At 41.5% G+C, this 16,644-nt stretch overlaps 1 protein-coding gene across 1 annotated transcript in view; it reads left to right on the top strand.

Moving 5' to 3' along the window:
- The window catches only part of Herc2 (HECT and RLD domain containing E3 ubiquitin protein ligase 2), a 178,624-nt gene that overhangs the window by 82,748 nt on the left and 79,232 nt on the right, over positions 1 to 16,644 (top strand). The window contains exons 36-48 of the mRNA XM_051148642.1: positions 380 to 567; positions 1,162 to 1,354; positions 3,941 to 4,123; positions 7,821 to 8,002; positions 8,482 to 8,629; positions 8,705 to 8,901; positions 9,431 to 9,661; positions 10,475 to 10,613; positions 14,154 to 14,297; positions 14,512 to 14,654; positions 14,937 to 15,204; positions 15,289 to 15,425; positions 16,487 to 16,585. Coding sequence (XP_051004599.1) covers positions 380 to 567; positions 1,162 to 1,354; positions 3,941 to 4,123; positions 7,821 to 8,002; positions 8,482 to 8,629; positions 8,705 to 8,901; positions 9,431 to 9,661; positions 10,475 to 10,613; positions 14,154 to 14,297; positions 14,512 to 14,654; positions 14,937 to 15,204; positions 15,289 to 15,425; positions 16,487 to 16,585 — 2,252 coding nt within the window. The remainder of the gene's footprint in view (positions 1 to 379; positions 568 to 1,161; positions 1,355 to 3,940; positions 4,124 to 7,820; positions 8,003 to 8,481; positions 8,630 to 8,704; positions 8,902 to 9,430; positions 9,662 to 10,474; positions 10,614 to 14,153; positions 14,298 to 14,511; positions 14,655 to 14,936; positions 15,205 to 15,288; positions 15,426 to 16,486; positions 16,586 to 16,644) is intronic.

The following is a 16,644-nucleotide window of genomic DNA, read 5'->3' on the forward strand; positions in this document are numbered from 1 at the left end:
CTGTATTTCTGTTTGAGATAGGAACCTTCTGTGTAGACCAGATTACTTTGAACTCATTCTCTTGAATGCTAGGATTATCTGATGTGGCACCATATCTTGCTGATGTGTCTATTAAATTGGATAGAAATCTCTGTGCTTAAAAGAGCACCTACCACTGTTGCAGAGGACCCAAGTCCAGTTAGTGTCCAGCACCCATGTTTGGTGGTTTCCATCTCTAGGAAAAGTGATGCCCTCTTTTATACTTGTGCTGCCACTGTCCCCACATGTACAAATCTACATTTAGATATAATTTATACATAATCACACAATTTTAAAAAATAATAAAAAATAGGACAGTGCAGCTAATTACAGGCTCAGCTGTTGTTTGATGTTCTGACAGGTCCTACTTGTGATGGTGTTGAGGAAGACATGAATGCTTCTGCCCGGGGAGCCTCTGCTACAGTGTTGGAAGAAACAAGGAAGGAGACTGCTCCTGTTCAGCTACCTGTTTCAGGGCCAGAGCTGGCTGCTATGATGAAGATTGGAACCAGGGTCATGAGAGGCGTGGATTGGAAGTGGGGGGACCAGGTATTTAGAGATTTCATTAACATTTTTAGCACATTTAGCATACCAATCAATGGAATTTAAGAGTAGGTGGCTACCTGAACTCAGGACATGTAAGATTAATAGATGGCTTAGCTGTTGATTTCTGAACAATAAAATGTAAGCAAAAGACATTAGGGAAGTATTGTCTTTCTCATGATATCATGTGGGTTTTCTTAGCCACATGCTAAACATGGATTTTCTTAGAAATGAATTATCTGAAACCTCATAATAGTGTTTTATCAACAGCTTTCTTCCTTTGGAATGGTTGGTAGAGTATTTTTGGAGGGCTAGGTTCCCACCGTAAGGCAGTGATTGAGGTCATTGGAAAGAGCACTTCGATTGCTGGGATAGTCAATGCATTTGTTCAGAGAATCCTTCATGTCCCATTATTTGATAATTGAACATGAGCACATGATTTCATGGCATTTAAAGATGATATGATCTATATTTTTTTAGGTATGTTTGGGTCAGGAGGAGTGTAATGGAAAATCTGTGTACAGAATTCATACAGGACCTATGGTGGGTCCAGAACAGGACACATACTCTCTTACCTGGTCTTTATTTTTGCTTTTTCAGGATGGGCCTCCACCAGGCCTAGGCCGCGTAATTGGTGAGCTGGGAGAGGATGGGTGGATCAGGGTCCAGTGGGACACAGGCAGCACTAACTCATACAGGATGGGAAAAGAAGGAAAGTACGACCTCAAGCTGGTGGAGCTGCCTGTGTCAACACAGCCCTCTGCAGAGGACTCAGACACAGAGGATGACTCCGGTGGGTGACTCACAGAGTCTTGTACTTCAAGATAGCTGGGCAGATTGTTCATGTGTTGGATACCTGTCCCATCCCTCTGGGGAGTTAGACAGTGCTCTTGCTGTACGGCTGTCTCTTCACCTTTATTTCCTGGTGCCCTTTTCTGAGTAGGATGGAAGACAGGGCGCAACATTTCTTTTTAAATTACATCTTAGAAGTATGTTTATTTGTTTTAGTGTCTGCGTGTGTGTGTGTGTGTGTGTGTGTGTGTGTGTGTGTGTGTGTGCGCGCGCGCGCGCGCGCGCATTCACCTACATGGATATAAGTTAGAGGACAATGTATGGGAGTCAGTTCTCCTTCCATCAATCATGTCTCTGGCGACTTAACTTAGGTTGTCAGGTTTGGTGGCAGGTATTTCTACTTTCTGATCCTTAAAAACCAAAACCCAAACCCTATTCATTTGTTTATTTAGTGGGGGTTGAGGCACAGACACTCCACAGCACAGCTGTGGAGGTTAGAAGACAACTTTTGGGAGTCACTTCTCTCCTTTCACCATGCTGATTCTGGGGAGCACACTGAGGTTATAAGGATTGGTAGCAAGTTCCCATCCCCACTAAGCCAGCTTGCTGCTTACTTCTGATTGGCTTGTATGGTTGGCCAAAGCCTGACAGTAAGTGGCATGGTGGATTCAGTGTTGTCAAACTTGACATACAAACTTGAAACACAAGGTATGGCCTCAACTTTAAGCACCTCCATATTTATTGATTTAGAATGCTTCACATAATACGAAGTGTTTCATCCTATCCTGCAACACAAGAGAATTTGGAAGTGGATCCATGAAGTTTGTTCTAGTCCAGGAAATCCAGTGCTATAAAAAGGCATTTTTTTAGACCTGTACAAAAGACTCTGAGATGTGAATGTGGTATCACATGCTAGCCTTGCTGAAACTGAGAGCCAGCGCTCCTTCCTATGGTTCTGCCGGCCGTTATGTGTAGTGCCGTCAAATGTTAGAAACAGCTGTGACAGCCATCAGATGATACTTGGATGGTGTGCTAAGGAGAGAGCAGCTAATTTGGAACATGAGAGAGGCTGTCGCATGAAACTGAGTAGGCTCAGAGCATGCACATTTAGGTAAAAATGACAAGGGCTTGCTGTCGGTGACTGCTAGAAGTGTGGTGGCTGTAATGTCAGTGCATTTGAGTTACAGTATGTGCCTCTGGGCCACATGAGGCCCTTTTCTTTTCTCAGCTATATCTGTGGGCATTCCTAATTGTAGAGTTAGAGCCAGGGAAGATGTGACAGTGATGGCCTTGTCCTAAAGCTAGATTTGACTGGCTATGCAGGTGGCCTATCACACGCTGATGCTTTGCCTTCACTTGGGTTGTAGCTCCCAGACATTTGATGAGTTGTCTTTCTAAAGAAGGGAAACCTTGTAGTCATTTCTTTGCTTCTGAGGTATTTAATAAGGTTACTTAAACAAAATGATACTCCAAAATGTTGGTGTAGTTTTATCCACTTTATTTGGGTTCTTATATTTCTATCTCCCCTCCAACCCCACAACACTAGGTAGGAGAGAAAGGTTAGAGGGGAAAGGGGACTTAGACCTCTTTAGACTTAGTTCCTTGGGGCAAGTCCAGTCTTCATAGTCAGTATATCCATCAGTCCAGCTAACCAGCAAACAGCAAACTCAGCAGCAGGATGAACCGGCAGCAACTTTCTTCCTCCTTGGGCTCCTTTTTTCCCTCAGTGCTCTGGCATTGATCCCTTTTCAGTGGCCTCAGAATTAAACTCTCTGCAGCTGGCAAAGATCATGCTCCTCTCCAAGCCTCCACAAGCAATCATAGTTAACAGTTGTGGACAAACTAGGGCAGCCCCATATCCCCACTTGGGATTAAAACAAAAACATTTACATAACATAACAGTTCTTTAAAAAGCCAGCAATTACACTAAAGTCTCATTTTTTAGGGTGGGATAGATAGCTCAGTTCATAAGTACTTATTATTGTGCAAGCATGAGGACCTGAATTGGATTCCCAGATAAAAGCTGATGTGGTAATACATGTGCTTGTAGTCCAAACTCTGCTTGCTCTCCGACTCACAGGTCAGACATGCTATCCTAATCAGCAGTTTGCAAGTGTTAGTGAAAGATGTCTCAAAATCAAAATGGGTGTTACCTGAAGCAAGAAGACACCTGAGGTTTTCCTCTGGCCACTACACATATGTATACCTGCACCCCTTCCCACTAAATCTCATTTTCTTTAAGGAAGGTGGGGACAGAAATGATTGGGAGAGCCAGGTGTAGTGGTGGGAGACTGAGACAGGAGGCTCTCTGTTGAGCTATGCTGAACAACATAGTGAGACCCTGTCTCTTGGGAAAAAAGAAGAAAGGGAGAAAGAGACTTAATTCTAAATTTCACCTTTTCTTGTGATATTTCCCTTTCTAGTATTAAAAAAGGTTTGTTAGCTCTTTGTATCTTCTTAATTTTACTGTGAACCTAAAAACCTTCAAAGTCTTCAAGTCTTTGAAAAGAAAAAAGAATGTAGTATTAAATGCCACCCACAGACAATTTTATTTGGGAATGCTGTTTCTTATTTTCATCCTTTTCAGAAGCTGAACAAAGTGAAAGGAACATTCATCCCACAGCGATGATGCTGACCAGTGTTGTGAACTTACTGCAAACTCTGTGTCTCTCTGTTGGAGTTCATGCTGACATCATGCAGAACGAGGCCACCAAGACTTTGTGCGGACTGCTTCGGATGCTAGTGGAAAGCGGAACAACAGATAAGCCATGTATGAAATGAATAATTGTGGGCCACAGAGACTCAGCATGGATGTATGTGTGTAAATCTCTTGTATTTGTGTGGTGTGGGTAAATCTGCAGCATGTATGTGAGGATTTATGTAATATGGTTCCTGTGGCTGCTGTATAAGGCATTATAAACAAGATGTGATAAACGAATCATGGCAGAGCTAGTTCCTTCTGAGGCAACCAGAGAGAGTCCGTCCTAGGCTTCTGTAGCATTGGTGGTTTGCTTGGCATTTTTTGGGTTGTACACACATCAACCTTGTCTGTATATTCTTGTCCACATGATTTCCTCTGCCATGTGTTCTTGTGTGCATTTGTTTGAGATTTACTTTTTGCAGAGATACCAGTTAACCTCATCCAGTCTAATTTATATATCTCCAATGACTCCATTTCCAAACAAGATAATTTTTGAGATACTAGGGTTAATTAGCACTTTCACATGCGAGTGGGGTTGGGGGAACTGTGTGGGAACTAGTCAACCTCTAATGTTGCTCCCCTAGAGTTCTAGAGATTAGAAATCTTCAAGGCAGGTTGTCTGCAGAGCCATGGTCCTTCCCTGATTTCCAAAGGAAGATCCCCTTTTCCTTTTCTTGTTGATCTTGTGCTCTAGATTTCACTGGTAGTCTCTGCATCTGTCTTCATGTGGTCTGCATCACATTATGACCTTTTTCTCTCTTGTGGGAATCTGCTTTGACTTCAAGTCAATCTAGCATGTTATCTCAGTCTGTAGTATTAATCTGCAGAGACCTTATTTTCAAGTAGGATCAAATGTTGGTGTTCTCAATGAGTGTCAAAAGTATGTATGGCAAATGCAACTGAAGAAGTGGGGTGGATATTTCTGTGTGCCTAAGGGTGTGTATGACTCAAAGAACTTTTGAACGTATGTAACTGTTAGTAGGTTTGTGAATGTGAATGCACACATATGTGCTTGGATACATTTGTGATTGAATAAGAGTATACGTGTGTTAGCTCTGTGTGCATGTTTAGATTTCAGTATGTTGATATGAGACAGAATGTGCTTATGATTGCTGAATGTTTTAGTCATAGTTCTCTAGAGAAACAGAACTGATAGAATGAATCTGGTTCTATCAGTATAAAATTAGGGTTTATGAGACAGGCTTAAAGGCTGTGGTCCGGCTAGTCCAGCAAGGACTGTCTCACAACAGGAAGTCCAAGAGTCTAGTAGTTGTTTGGTCCACAAAGGTGCATGTCTCTACTGGTTTTCATTATATGCTAGAATCTCAAAGAATTAGGCTCTAATACCAGTGAAAGTGAGGGCAAGCAGGCAAAGAGCAAACACTTCTTCATTTATGTCAGTGGTTCTCAACTAATGGATTGTAATTCCCTTGAGGGTCAGGTGACTCTTTAACAGGGGTCACATATCAGATATTACTATTTATAACAGTAGCAAAATTACAGTTAGAAAGTAGCAACAAACAAGAGAAACTGTATTAAGTAGTCATAGCATTAGGAAGGTTGAGAACCACTGTTCTATGTCTTTTATATAGGCTGCCACCAGAAGGTGTAGCTCAGAAGATGGGTCTTTCTATGTCAAATGATCTAATCAAGAAAAATCCTTCACAAGTGTGCCCAGCATCTTGGGTTTTAGTTAATTTCATGAAGTCACACTGAGAACCCAGAATAGCTGTCACCCTGAAGAAGTGATTTTGTGTTGGAAGCATGAAGGTTTGGTTTGAGTAAGTGAGTAAGTGAATGTTAGAGCATATTGATGTGGGCAAGTAGTTGCATCAAGTGTAGTATGAATGAACATGTACATATGTTCCAGCTGTATGGCTGCAAGTGTGCGAGAGTAATTAGAATGAGTATATATGAAGTATGGGTGAGTGTACAGGAGTGATTGAGGCTATGTAGGTGTGCTACTGAGTTGAGTACAAAACCGAGTATGTGTAATGAGCATGCGTAAGTGGCAGTGGCAGTGAAAGTAAGGGAATGTGTATGTGGATGAGGGGCATAAAAATGAGTACATGTGATTATTGAAGGGACCCTAGCCAGCTCAAGCATGACAAACATGGCTCTGGCAGGCCTGGCTCTTCTCCTCAGACCTTCAGCCTTGCTAAAAATGCCATTCCTAAAGCTAGCCACCAAAGTCTATTTCCTTATGTGGTCACTTCCTTCTGAGGCTGACTACCAAGTTCCAGCTATCAAAGTATGGAAGGCCAGCAATCAAAAGCCCCCTTTGGCCCCATTAACCTCTCTAGTTAAAATTAACACCTCATCCTAACACAGAGCTTCCCCGTTTATGTTTATAAACCACCATTTGCCTATAGGCTGTGTGTGTCTCCTCTCTATTCTTGTTTCCTTCCCCTTCTCCTTTGTCCTCTATCTCATTTGTTTGTCTCTTATCCATTCCATTTGTTCCTCTAGTACACATAAATCTCCCTTGTACTGAGAACTTGGGTCTTGGGGGTCCTGAGCTGATACTGTCCCCTCTCAGTTGTGATAATTAGTGATAGTATGGATGCAGGTATTGAGTATGTATATGTAAGTGAGCACATGCATTGTGTCTGTGTCAGATGGCAATTTGTGTGATTGTACTATTGTGGAATTATATGGGAGTAAAGGTCAGAATTTTGAGTGTGTACTAGGAGGGGGTTTGGTTAATGATACAGCGAGAAAATGAGCACATGTATGTGCATAGATGGATATGAGTGCAAATGCATGTGTATGAGTGGTTGAGTGTGTCTGAGTAATTTTCTAAACATATTTTATGTGTATATGGGAGAGGGATTGCATGTAGGAGTGCATGTAGAATGTGGACTTGCATCCTAAGTTCTATATGTATATGTGTGATAAATGGGGATTGCATGGTTATGATTCTCCTAGTGATTGTGGTAGTGGTATAGGAGAGGATGTGTGGGTGTATGTGAGTGACTATAGCAGAGAATAGTTGAGTATCTGAGTAATTTTTTGATTTAATGTCATTAGTATATATGTGAATTTATGAGAGTGAATGTTGGTATGTGAACTCATGTCCCTGTCCTTGTCCTTCTTGGAGGGCAGAAAGGCAACATGGGGCCATGGGAAGATAAGCCACTGCTGTTGTAGCAGTAGGATCTTGGAGGATCCCAGCAGAGACCCATCGGAACTCAGACTTCAGACTGCACATCTAGCTTGAGAGGGAGTAGAAAGGGGGACACATCCTGAGAATCCAGAAGGAACAGAAACTTCATTCTTCTTGGCATATTAGCATGTCCCTCTAATCCCAACATTGGAGAAGTGGAGGTGGGAGGATTGTGTGTTTTGGCTACATAAGAAAAAAATCAGGAAAGTTTATTCTCATTCTTTTAGTGCAGAGTTCTAAGCTCAGATTGGACATTTTATTATGTAGATCAGAATGAGACCATGGGGACCTTTAAGGCACATGAGATTACAAAGTATAATAGATACGTATTGTAAACTGCTGCTGTTAGCATTATAGTTTACATTGCCTAGAAACAGTATAAATAGATTAAATTAACTAATTTGAGTTACATGCTCTTTAAAGTTTAAAAAAAAAAAATGGTGTGAAACGTTTGTTGAGCTAAACTAAAAGCCTCCCTCCACTCCTCTCACATAGTCCCTATCGCCAAAAATGCATTAGTTGGTTATTTAATCATGGAGGTTGTGCTATTGCTCTGATTTCTAGAGACTTGACGCCAGCATGTTTTGTGTCTCCTGGCAGCTCCTCCAGACAGACTGGTAGCTAGGGAGCAGCACAGGAGCTGGTGTACACTGGGCTTCGTTCGGAGCATTGCACTCACTCCACAGGCCTGTGGCGCTCTCAGTTCCCCAAGGTGGATCACTCTGCTCATGAAGATTGTGGAAGGGCATGCACCCTTCACTGCTGCCTCGCTGCAGAGGCAGGTAATGTGCTGCTGGTAAAACTCCGTTCACTGAGAGGCAGGGCAGTACTGAAGTTACCAGACCCTCGTAACCAGGCTTCTTCATTGACAGTGAATATAGACAATAGCAACAAGTAAAACAGAGTCGTTCTGGCTTTGGCTGCTGAGGTTCTTAATTACCGCAGTTATTTAAGTTGCTAATGAGTTTATTTGTCTTTTCACAACTGCTCTCTGCCCCATTGGACTAGTAGAGTGGTTTCCAATAATTAAGTTTAAAAAACGGTTTCCTCTTAAATATACACATTTATTTTGAATTTCTAATAATCAATCCGATTAACCAACTTGATTAATAATGAATGTCAAAAAAATAAAAAACAAAACAAAAAAAAATTATGAATGTCAAAGTTGTACATCAATTTTATTAAAGGATAAAAGTAGAAAGAAGGTAAAAGTGCCTAATGTCTTTTTTTGAAATTGTCATTTCATGTTGTGTTTGATCAGATTTTAGCTGTTCATTTACTACAAGCAGTTCTTCCATCATGGGATAAGACAGAAAGGGCACGGGACATGAAGTGTCTTGTGGAAAAGCTGTTTGGCTTCCTGGGCAGTTTGCTCACTACTTGTTCCTCTGATGTCCCATTACTTAGAGGTGAGTGGCTGTGCCTTTTCTTATTAACCCCTGTTTAACAAGCAGTGTGTAACACAACTTTTCTCTCTGCTTCAGAGTCTACACTGAGGAAGCGGAGGGCCCGGCCCCAGGCTTCCCTGACTGCCACCCACAGCAGCACTCTGGCTGAAGAGGTGGTGGGGCTGCTGCGCACCCTGCACTCCCTAACCCAGTGGAATGGCCTCATCAACAAATACATTAACTCCCAGCTTTGCTCTGTCACACACAGCTATGCTGGAAAGACGTCAGAAAGGGTGCGTTCCATGTTTTCAAATAAACACGGTGGGACCTTAGCTATTAAATTATCTTTTAAAACACAAAGCATTAGCTGGGCATGGCAGTGTATGCCTATAATCCTTGCACTCAGCAAGGTGGAAGTAGGCAGGTCTCTGAGTTTGAGGCCAGCCTGGTCTACAAAGCAAGTCTAGGATAGCCAAGGCAACATAGAGAAACTCTGTCTTGTAAAAACCAAAAAAAGAAAAATAAAAACACAAAGCATTTTTATTTCAGTATTTAAGGGCATTTTAGTGGAAATAATTATTGAAGAAATTCACAATTCAGAAAGTAAGCATAGTGTATGCCTGTATTCCCAGCTGCCTAAAGGGTTAAGGCAGAAGGATTGCTTGAGCCTTCAAGTCTGGGACAACATAGTGAGATCCTTTGTGCTAAAATAAATTTATAAATAGTAAATAAAATAAGGTGACTTATTTTTAGCCAAACTTGTAGGGACAGGCAGCTCGGAGGGCTTTCCATTTCATACTTGCTGTTTCCTTTCTGCAATAGGCCCTGTTAGAAGACTACTTCCCAGACTCTGAGAACCTTGAAGTGGGGGGCCTCATGGCAGTCCTCGCTGTGATTGGAGGGATTGATGGTCGGCTGCGCCTAGGAGGCCAAGTCATGCATGATGAGTTTGGAGAGGGCACAGTGACACGCATCACCCCAAAAGGCAGAATCACTGTGCAGTTCTGTGACATGCGGATGTGCCGAGTTTGCCCACTGAATCAGCTCAAACCGGTATGTAACTTGTGCTCAGCTCCCCATGGTTAGGGGTGTGAAGCTGGCTTGTAGCCTCAGAACTTGCAAGAGCCTGTTTCTAGGAAGCAATGCCAGTCAGGAGACTTAACTCATTCTCTTCCTGTGCTAGTTTATACTCCTATGAAAGGCCTCTCTCATAGGAAGCGTACAGCCAGGGTACTTTTAGCCTCATAGACATAAAACAGGATTAACAATCTAGAAGGTAGTTTTAACAGTTTAAAATGGGAGTTTCTAAAAAAATTTTTATTGAATAATTGGACTTCTAAAACAATGATTTCTTTAAGAAGTCTCTTTAGTTAGAAAAATGATTTTTAATCGTGTTGAGTGCCATAGCTTAAGTAGCTGCTATAGCATAAGCCTGTGACTTAGGGATAATAGAGGTTTATATAATTTTGATGTAACTTAAGTGCAATTTGACTATAATTTTTAAAATAAAATGAGTGTTTTGGTTATTATAGAAGTAAATATATATAGAAAATTTGAATGTACAGAAAATGACTTAGATTATAGCTACTACCCTCATGTATTATTGACAAGCTGGTAATGAAGCATTAATATAGATGATAGCGCTCGCTCTCGCTTTCTCTTTCTCTTTCTCTCTCTCTCTCTCTCTCTCTCTCTCTCTCTCTCTCTCTCTCTCTCTTACCTTCCTGTAATTTTTCAGAGTTATTCTCAGGTAGGCCATGACTTGGGGTATGTGTATTCAGATTCAGGGCTCATGCTCTAATAAGCTTCAGTCTATTTGTTAACCTTATTAGAAACTCGTTGAAAGTTTCTGTGCCCTTTCTTCAGCTTCCTGCTGTGGCCTTTAGTGTAAACAACCTGCCTTTCACGGAGCCCATGCTTTCTGTCTGGGCTGAATTGGTGAACCTTGCTGGAAGCAAATTGGAAAAGCACAAAACAAAGAAATCAGCCAAAGAGGCCTTTGCAGGTCAGTATATAGTGCTCTTGGGTAAAATAATGCGAACCAGCACTGTTTGCCTTTATTTAGAGTGGGTTCATATGACTGCTGAAACTTTGGAGTTCACATGGATTTAGCACTTACCAGTCTGTAGTTAGGAATATAAGATACTTTTTAGAATTTTGCCTTTGACCTTATATTTGGAACCCCATGAATTCTGACTGTCAGTGTGTATTCTTAGCAAACTCTCATGATATTGAGTTCCTTTCTCTCTGCTGGCTCTCTAGTGCATGACACCCCAGTGTCAGCCCTTTGTCTGTGTGTGGTGGGCAGCTTGCTTAAACCTTTTTCCCTTTGGCTCTGGGATACTATCCTTGTGGTTTTCCTTTTCTTGTCTGTTGTTTAGTCTGAGAGTTTGTTTCTTTACTTGCTCCTTATACCATTGGAATCCTTTTGGCTTCATTTGTAATCCCCAACTCAATCTGCCTGCCAGTTTTCTCTCCATATTTGTCATTGTTGCTCTAGACTTTATGATGGCAATCACCTTTATTTTGAGTCTGCAGTTCACAACTCTGAATGGAGGGCCTGTGGATATAAGCAACTATTTGCCTCAAATTCAGACTACTTTCTCCCAGTTGCCACCATTTTGCTTACCATGGTAACCAAAATGTTCTGCCAGTTGGTCCAAGTTTAGTGTCCAAGGGCTCCTATATTTTTATTCTCTAAACCTAACACTTGTCCTGGGTTCAGGGTAGACTGAGGTGGTGGGCATAGAGTTGGTGACTGATCACTCAGCAGACTTTTCTGAGGGTACAAAGTTTGATTCTCTGGGCTGGAACTGCTTGTAGCCAGCAAAAAAGAAGAAAGAAAAGGGGGGAAAGAATCATACACTCACACATACACTTGATGGGCAAAGCAAGATAAGCTGCAACAAGCAAGCTCTAATAAACTCCAACAGCTACGCGCGCGCGCACACACACACACACACACACACACGATGGCTCACACTCCAAAGAGTGAGCTCCAGCCACTTTACATATATACATATACACATAATCACAAATATACATATACACATATGTTGGTGTAGTTTTATCCGCTTTATTTGGGTTCTTATATTTTCTACCTCCCCTCCAACCCCACAACACTATAGGTAGGAGAGAAAGGTTAGAGGGGAACGGGGACTTAGACCTCTTTAGACTTAGTTCCTTGGGGCAAGTCCAGCCTTCATAGTCAGTATATCCATCAGTCCAGCTAACCAGCAAACAGCAAACTCAGCAGCAGGATGAACCGGCAGCGACCTTCTTCCTTCTTGGACTCCTTTTTTTTCTCAGTGCTCTGGCATTTAAGCCATCTGTGTCCTCAGAATTAAACTCTCTGCAGCTGGCAAAGATCATGTCTCTCTCCGAGCCTGTAACAGTTGTGGACAAACTTGGGATTAAAACAAAAACATATTTATATTACATAACTGAGTTTTCAAAGAAACCAAAACTTCCACTCCACACATATGCATATATACATATATGCGTATATACATGTACACATCTGGTGGATGGAACAAACTCCAACAACTTTATTTTTTCTCCCACAGCTTCTATGTTCTAGCAAAATCTTTCAAGTAGTACAAAAATCACAATGTACTTCCATTCTATCTTTCTTTAAGTGCATGATTATAGTGAGTGTATGTAAGAAAAACATGTTCCCCAGTACCCTCACATGTTCACATGTTCTGCATATTTTATGCAAAAAACAAATGATTCCCAAGAACACACATGCATTTACAGCTAAGCAACTTGTTATAGATTAAAAAAATGTAAGCAAGCAAGGTAATTTTTTTTTTTTAGCCAGTTTCCCTTTACTGGCAGTCTGCAATTTGGAGTTACAAAGAAAGAATCATTTTTATTATTTATCTTATGAAGTAATGTTGGAGGATATTTGGTCCCATTGTGAAACCCGATATTGTAAAACCCTGTTTCTTTTTGGGTTTGGTTGAGCCCTGATACACTCCTTTAATCCAAGAGCTTCTTACACACAGGATTTTTATAAAGTTAACCTTAGGTCAAGAGGCAGAGCTAGAAACCAGCTGACAGGGATTAAAGAGTAGGAGGGACTTTGACTTGAAGGGTATTTAAGACAGTGTGGATAAGAGGGAGTTTTTGAGCTATGAGCTAGCAAGCTTTTTGGCATTTAGTCTTTTTGCTTTTCCTCCTGGTCTGCCAGCTGAGCTAGCAAGCTTTTGGTTTTTGGATTTGGGCTTTGGGCTTTTTGGTTTTTTTCTCTGGTACATGAGCTGAGTAGGAAAGTCAGCTGGGTGTTTTCTCTGCCTCTCTGAGCTAGCAGGTTTTTACTCCAGCATTCTTTCCTGAGTCTTTATAATGAATGACTAAGACTCTACTTTCTTTAAAACAACGAAGTAATCTTATAAAAATCTTAAAAGAATTACAAGTCTAAACTTTTATATAAAAACAATCAACCATTTCTACTTTAAGTCCTCAAGATGCATATCTCCTTATTTACAATTTTTATGAAATCATATCAGGAAGTTGAGGGCAAAAATGAGTTCAAGAAGTTAATCATCGCCTTGATCACCAGCCAGCTTCATCCAGAGTGCTAACTAGGGTATTGTTCTTGCTTCCTAACCTCAAAAAGTCCCTAGCTCAACTGTTAAGAGTGTCCCTTTCTGAACTTCAAATTGTTCCTCAGATTTTCTACAATCAGAGCCACTGACAAAAACATCCTAACCTAACCTTACTAAACAATCCTAGTTTTCTAAATTCTTTCTAAGGGTAGTGGTCACTGTTAGCTATTTACATCTGTAGGTTCTTCTCAAGGGTGGTGGTTGAGTCATTAATCTGCTCCAACAGCAATGCCTGAAAGAGATCAAGCATTGTTATTGTGAGTACCAGTGATATTGCCCAGTGAGGGATGTGGTGACCACAAGGGCAATAAGCAGAGAGATGCTCCATAACATCATAAAGTCCTCAGGACATGTAATTGTCAGGCCCCTGCCTCTCAGCTGCACACCCATTGTGGTTGTGCTAACTGGTGGGCCACATTGTGCATGGGCCTCATCACCAGGACCCCCTGCTTAGGAAAGCTGCTCCTGTCTGTACAGACTGTCTTGTGGTTTTCTTCGTCTCCTGTCAGACGCTAGTAGAACAGCTTCACATCACTGGACCAGAGAGCTCATTCTAGGGAAATGGCTTCAGTTAAACTAGATGCTTCTACAGAATTCCTCATAGGAATATTACAAGAAAAGATGAAAATGGTTTATTTGTGTCTGGTTGGAATTTCAGTAATTTGGGAAACATTTAGTGATGGAAATAAGTGCTTATTTCAGCCTTAAGTCTTCAGTTCAGCCTGTTAGGATGGATATCTAGTGCTTTGAAGGAAGAAAACTTAGTGGTTAGAAGATTTCTCTCAGCTCTTCCTCAATGAAAATAATGTGTCACTGATATGTACGATCAGTTCATTCCTGAAGGGCATGCCACTGCCTTCCAGTTGCAGAGATGGTGAAGAAGAGAGACTGAGGTGGAGATGTGGTCCTTACTGGGTTCTTTTGTTCCATAGGGCAAGTAGACTTGGACCTGCTGCGGAGCCAGCAGTTAAAGCTGTACATCCTGAAAGCAGGACGGGCACTGCTTTCTCACCAAGACAAACTAAGGCAGATACTGTCTCAGCCAGCAGTTCAGGAGACTGGAGCCCTTCATACAGGTATCTTAACAGATATGTTTTAAATAGATATGAAAGAAAGGAAGTATTCTAGTAGAACATTACACAAAGGATATAAATAAGCAGGTCATAAAGCAGGTGGCCTGACCGTAAATGCAGTTGTCATCTTACAGGATTTGTAAGTCTGAGGGGTGGTTGGAACTCTCATGCCTGGCTGTTTAAGAGTAGTATGCACAGATTTTACTTTCAAATTCAGATGATGGAGCTGTTGCATCCCCTGATCTGGGGGACATGTCACCTGAAGGGCCACAGCCTCCCATGATCCTCCTGCAGCAGTTACTGTCCTCAGCCACCCAACCATCTCCTGTGAAGGCTATATTTGATAAACAGGAACTTGAGGTACACTTTCTCTAATCTTGACAGTTTTAATTCAATGTACTTAATTGTGAATGACTGATTGACTAGCTCTGTACTAAAGCAGTCAGTAGCATTATTTGCCTGCCATTCTTTTCCTCCTCCTGCTTAGCTTTTCCCTTCTCTAACATGTTTTAGTAATTTATTTTGAGATGCACTCATAAACCTGGGCTTTCCGAATGCAGCTCATAGATGATGTTGGTCGTTTGCATTTCCTCAGATGGTAGAGATTAGATAGGACACTTACACACTTCCTTATCTGCCTAGGCTGCTGCTTTGGCCCTCTGTCAGTGTTTGGCAGTGGAATCCACACATCCTTCAAGTCCAGGGTGTGAAGACTGCAGCTCCAGTGAAGCCACAACCCCAGTCTCTGTACAGCACATCCATCTTGCCAGAGCAAAGAAGCGCAGGCAGTCACCAGCTCCAGCTCTCCCTATTGTGGTGCAGCTCATGGAAATGGGGTTTCCTAGGAAGAATATAGAGTTTGCTCTGAAGTCCCTCACTGGCACTTCTGGGAATGCATCCGGTTTGCCTGGTATGACTTTTGTCCTTGGCTTGCTTGTGGGTTTAAAGTTCAGTGCTAATGGTCTTGATGGCAGCTGAGTGCTTTTGCTCTTAGGTGTGGAAGCCTTGGTTGGGTGGCTGCTAGACCACTCTGATGTCCAGGTTACAGAGTTCTCGGATGCAGAAACAGTATCTGATGAGTATTCAGATGAGGAGGTGGTGGAGGATGTGGACGAGACCCCTTATCCTGTGGTCAGTGGCTTTCACATGTCCTGCCTGTCTTATATGATGATTCTCACATGCTACTTTTTCCCCAGCCCTTGAAAGAATCAATGCATCCCCTGTGTACTATTAAACAGGATTTACCTACAATTCTGCTAGTTACCTGTTTTGCTACTGAGATGATGGTCAGGTTTTCTCCATTCAAGTTTTTCTAGCTTCAAAACAAACCATTGTATAGCAATCTAGTAATGTTAGGTAGCTTTTAGAAGATATCAAAGTATTGAAAGGTTATGTCTCTTGTAGACACAGTTACTCTGGATACTGAGCAGGAGGATCGATTGAGCCTGAGAGTTCAAAGCCAGTCTCAGCAATGTTGATGTTGTCCGGCTAAAATACAAATAAACATGTTGGGTCTTCTATAGCAAGAGGATCATGAGTTCAAGGCTGGTGGTCTGAGTTATGCAGCACGTTTCTGATTAGCCTCAGAAGCATAGAAATACCCTCTGTTTTAAAAAAATTACCTGGCATGGTACTTCAGGCCTGTAATACCACTTTGGAACCTGGGGCATAAGGATCAAGAGTTGGAGACTAGCTTGAGATATATAATGAGAGCCAGCCAAGACCAACCATCCAAGCAAACAGTTCTCAGCACCCAGACATATGGTGGTCTATAACTATACCTAACTTCAATCTGTCCTCTCTGAGTGCATACATGCAGAACACTCATTTAATATAATATAATAAATATAATACATAATAATTAAAAAATTTTTTTACAAAGATTTATTTTGCATACTATGCTATTCCTATTAGGGTAGGAAGATTTTTATAAAGAATATACAGTTTATATTATAGATTTCAGTGTGGCTTGTTTGTTTGTTTTTACTTGTTTGTTTTGTTTTGTTCTTTACACTAAGGTCTCATTATGTAGCTCTGGCTGGCATGGAGCTATGTAGACCAGAAGGATCTCAAACTCCCAGAGATCCATCTGTCTACCTACTAGGGTTAAAGATGTGTGCCACCATGCCCAGCCAACGGTCTGTCTTAAGTGTATATCTCAATTCTTTTTCAAATGTGTTTATGTTATCTAGGCTGCTGGTGCTGTTGTGACTGAGAGCCAGACTTACAAGAAGCGTGCTGATTTCCTGAGTAACGATGATTATGCTGTGTATGTGAGAGAGAATGTTCAGGTGGGCATTGCTTAAGAAGAGCCTTGCTCATCTTCTATCTGACAAATACTTGAGCATCT

Source organism: Acomys russatus, chromosome 7 (genome assembly GCF_903995435.1).
Source record: "Acomys russatus chromosome 7, mAcoRus1.1, whole genome shotgun sequence".
Lineage (NCBI taxonomy): Eukaryota > Metazoa > Chordata > Mammalia > Rodentia > Muridae > Acomys > Acomys russatus.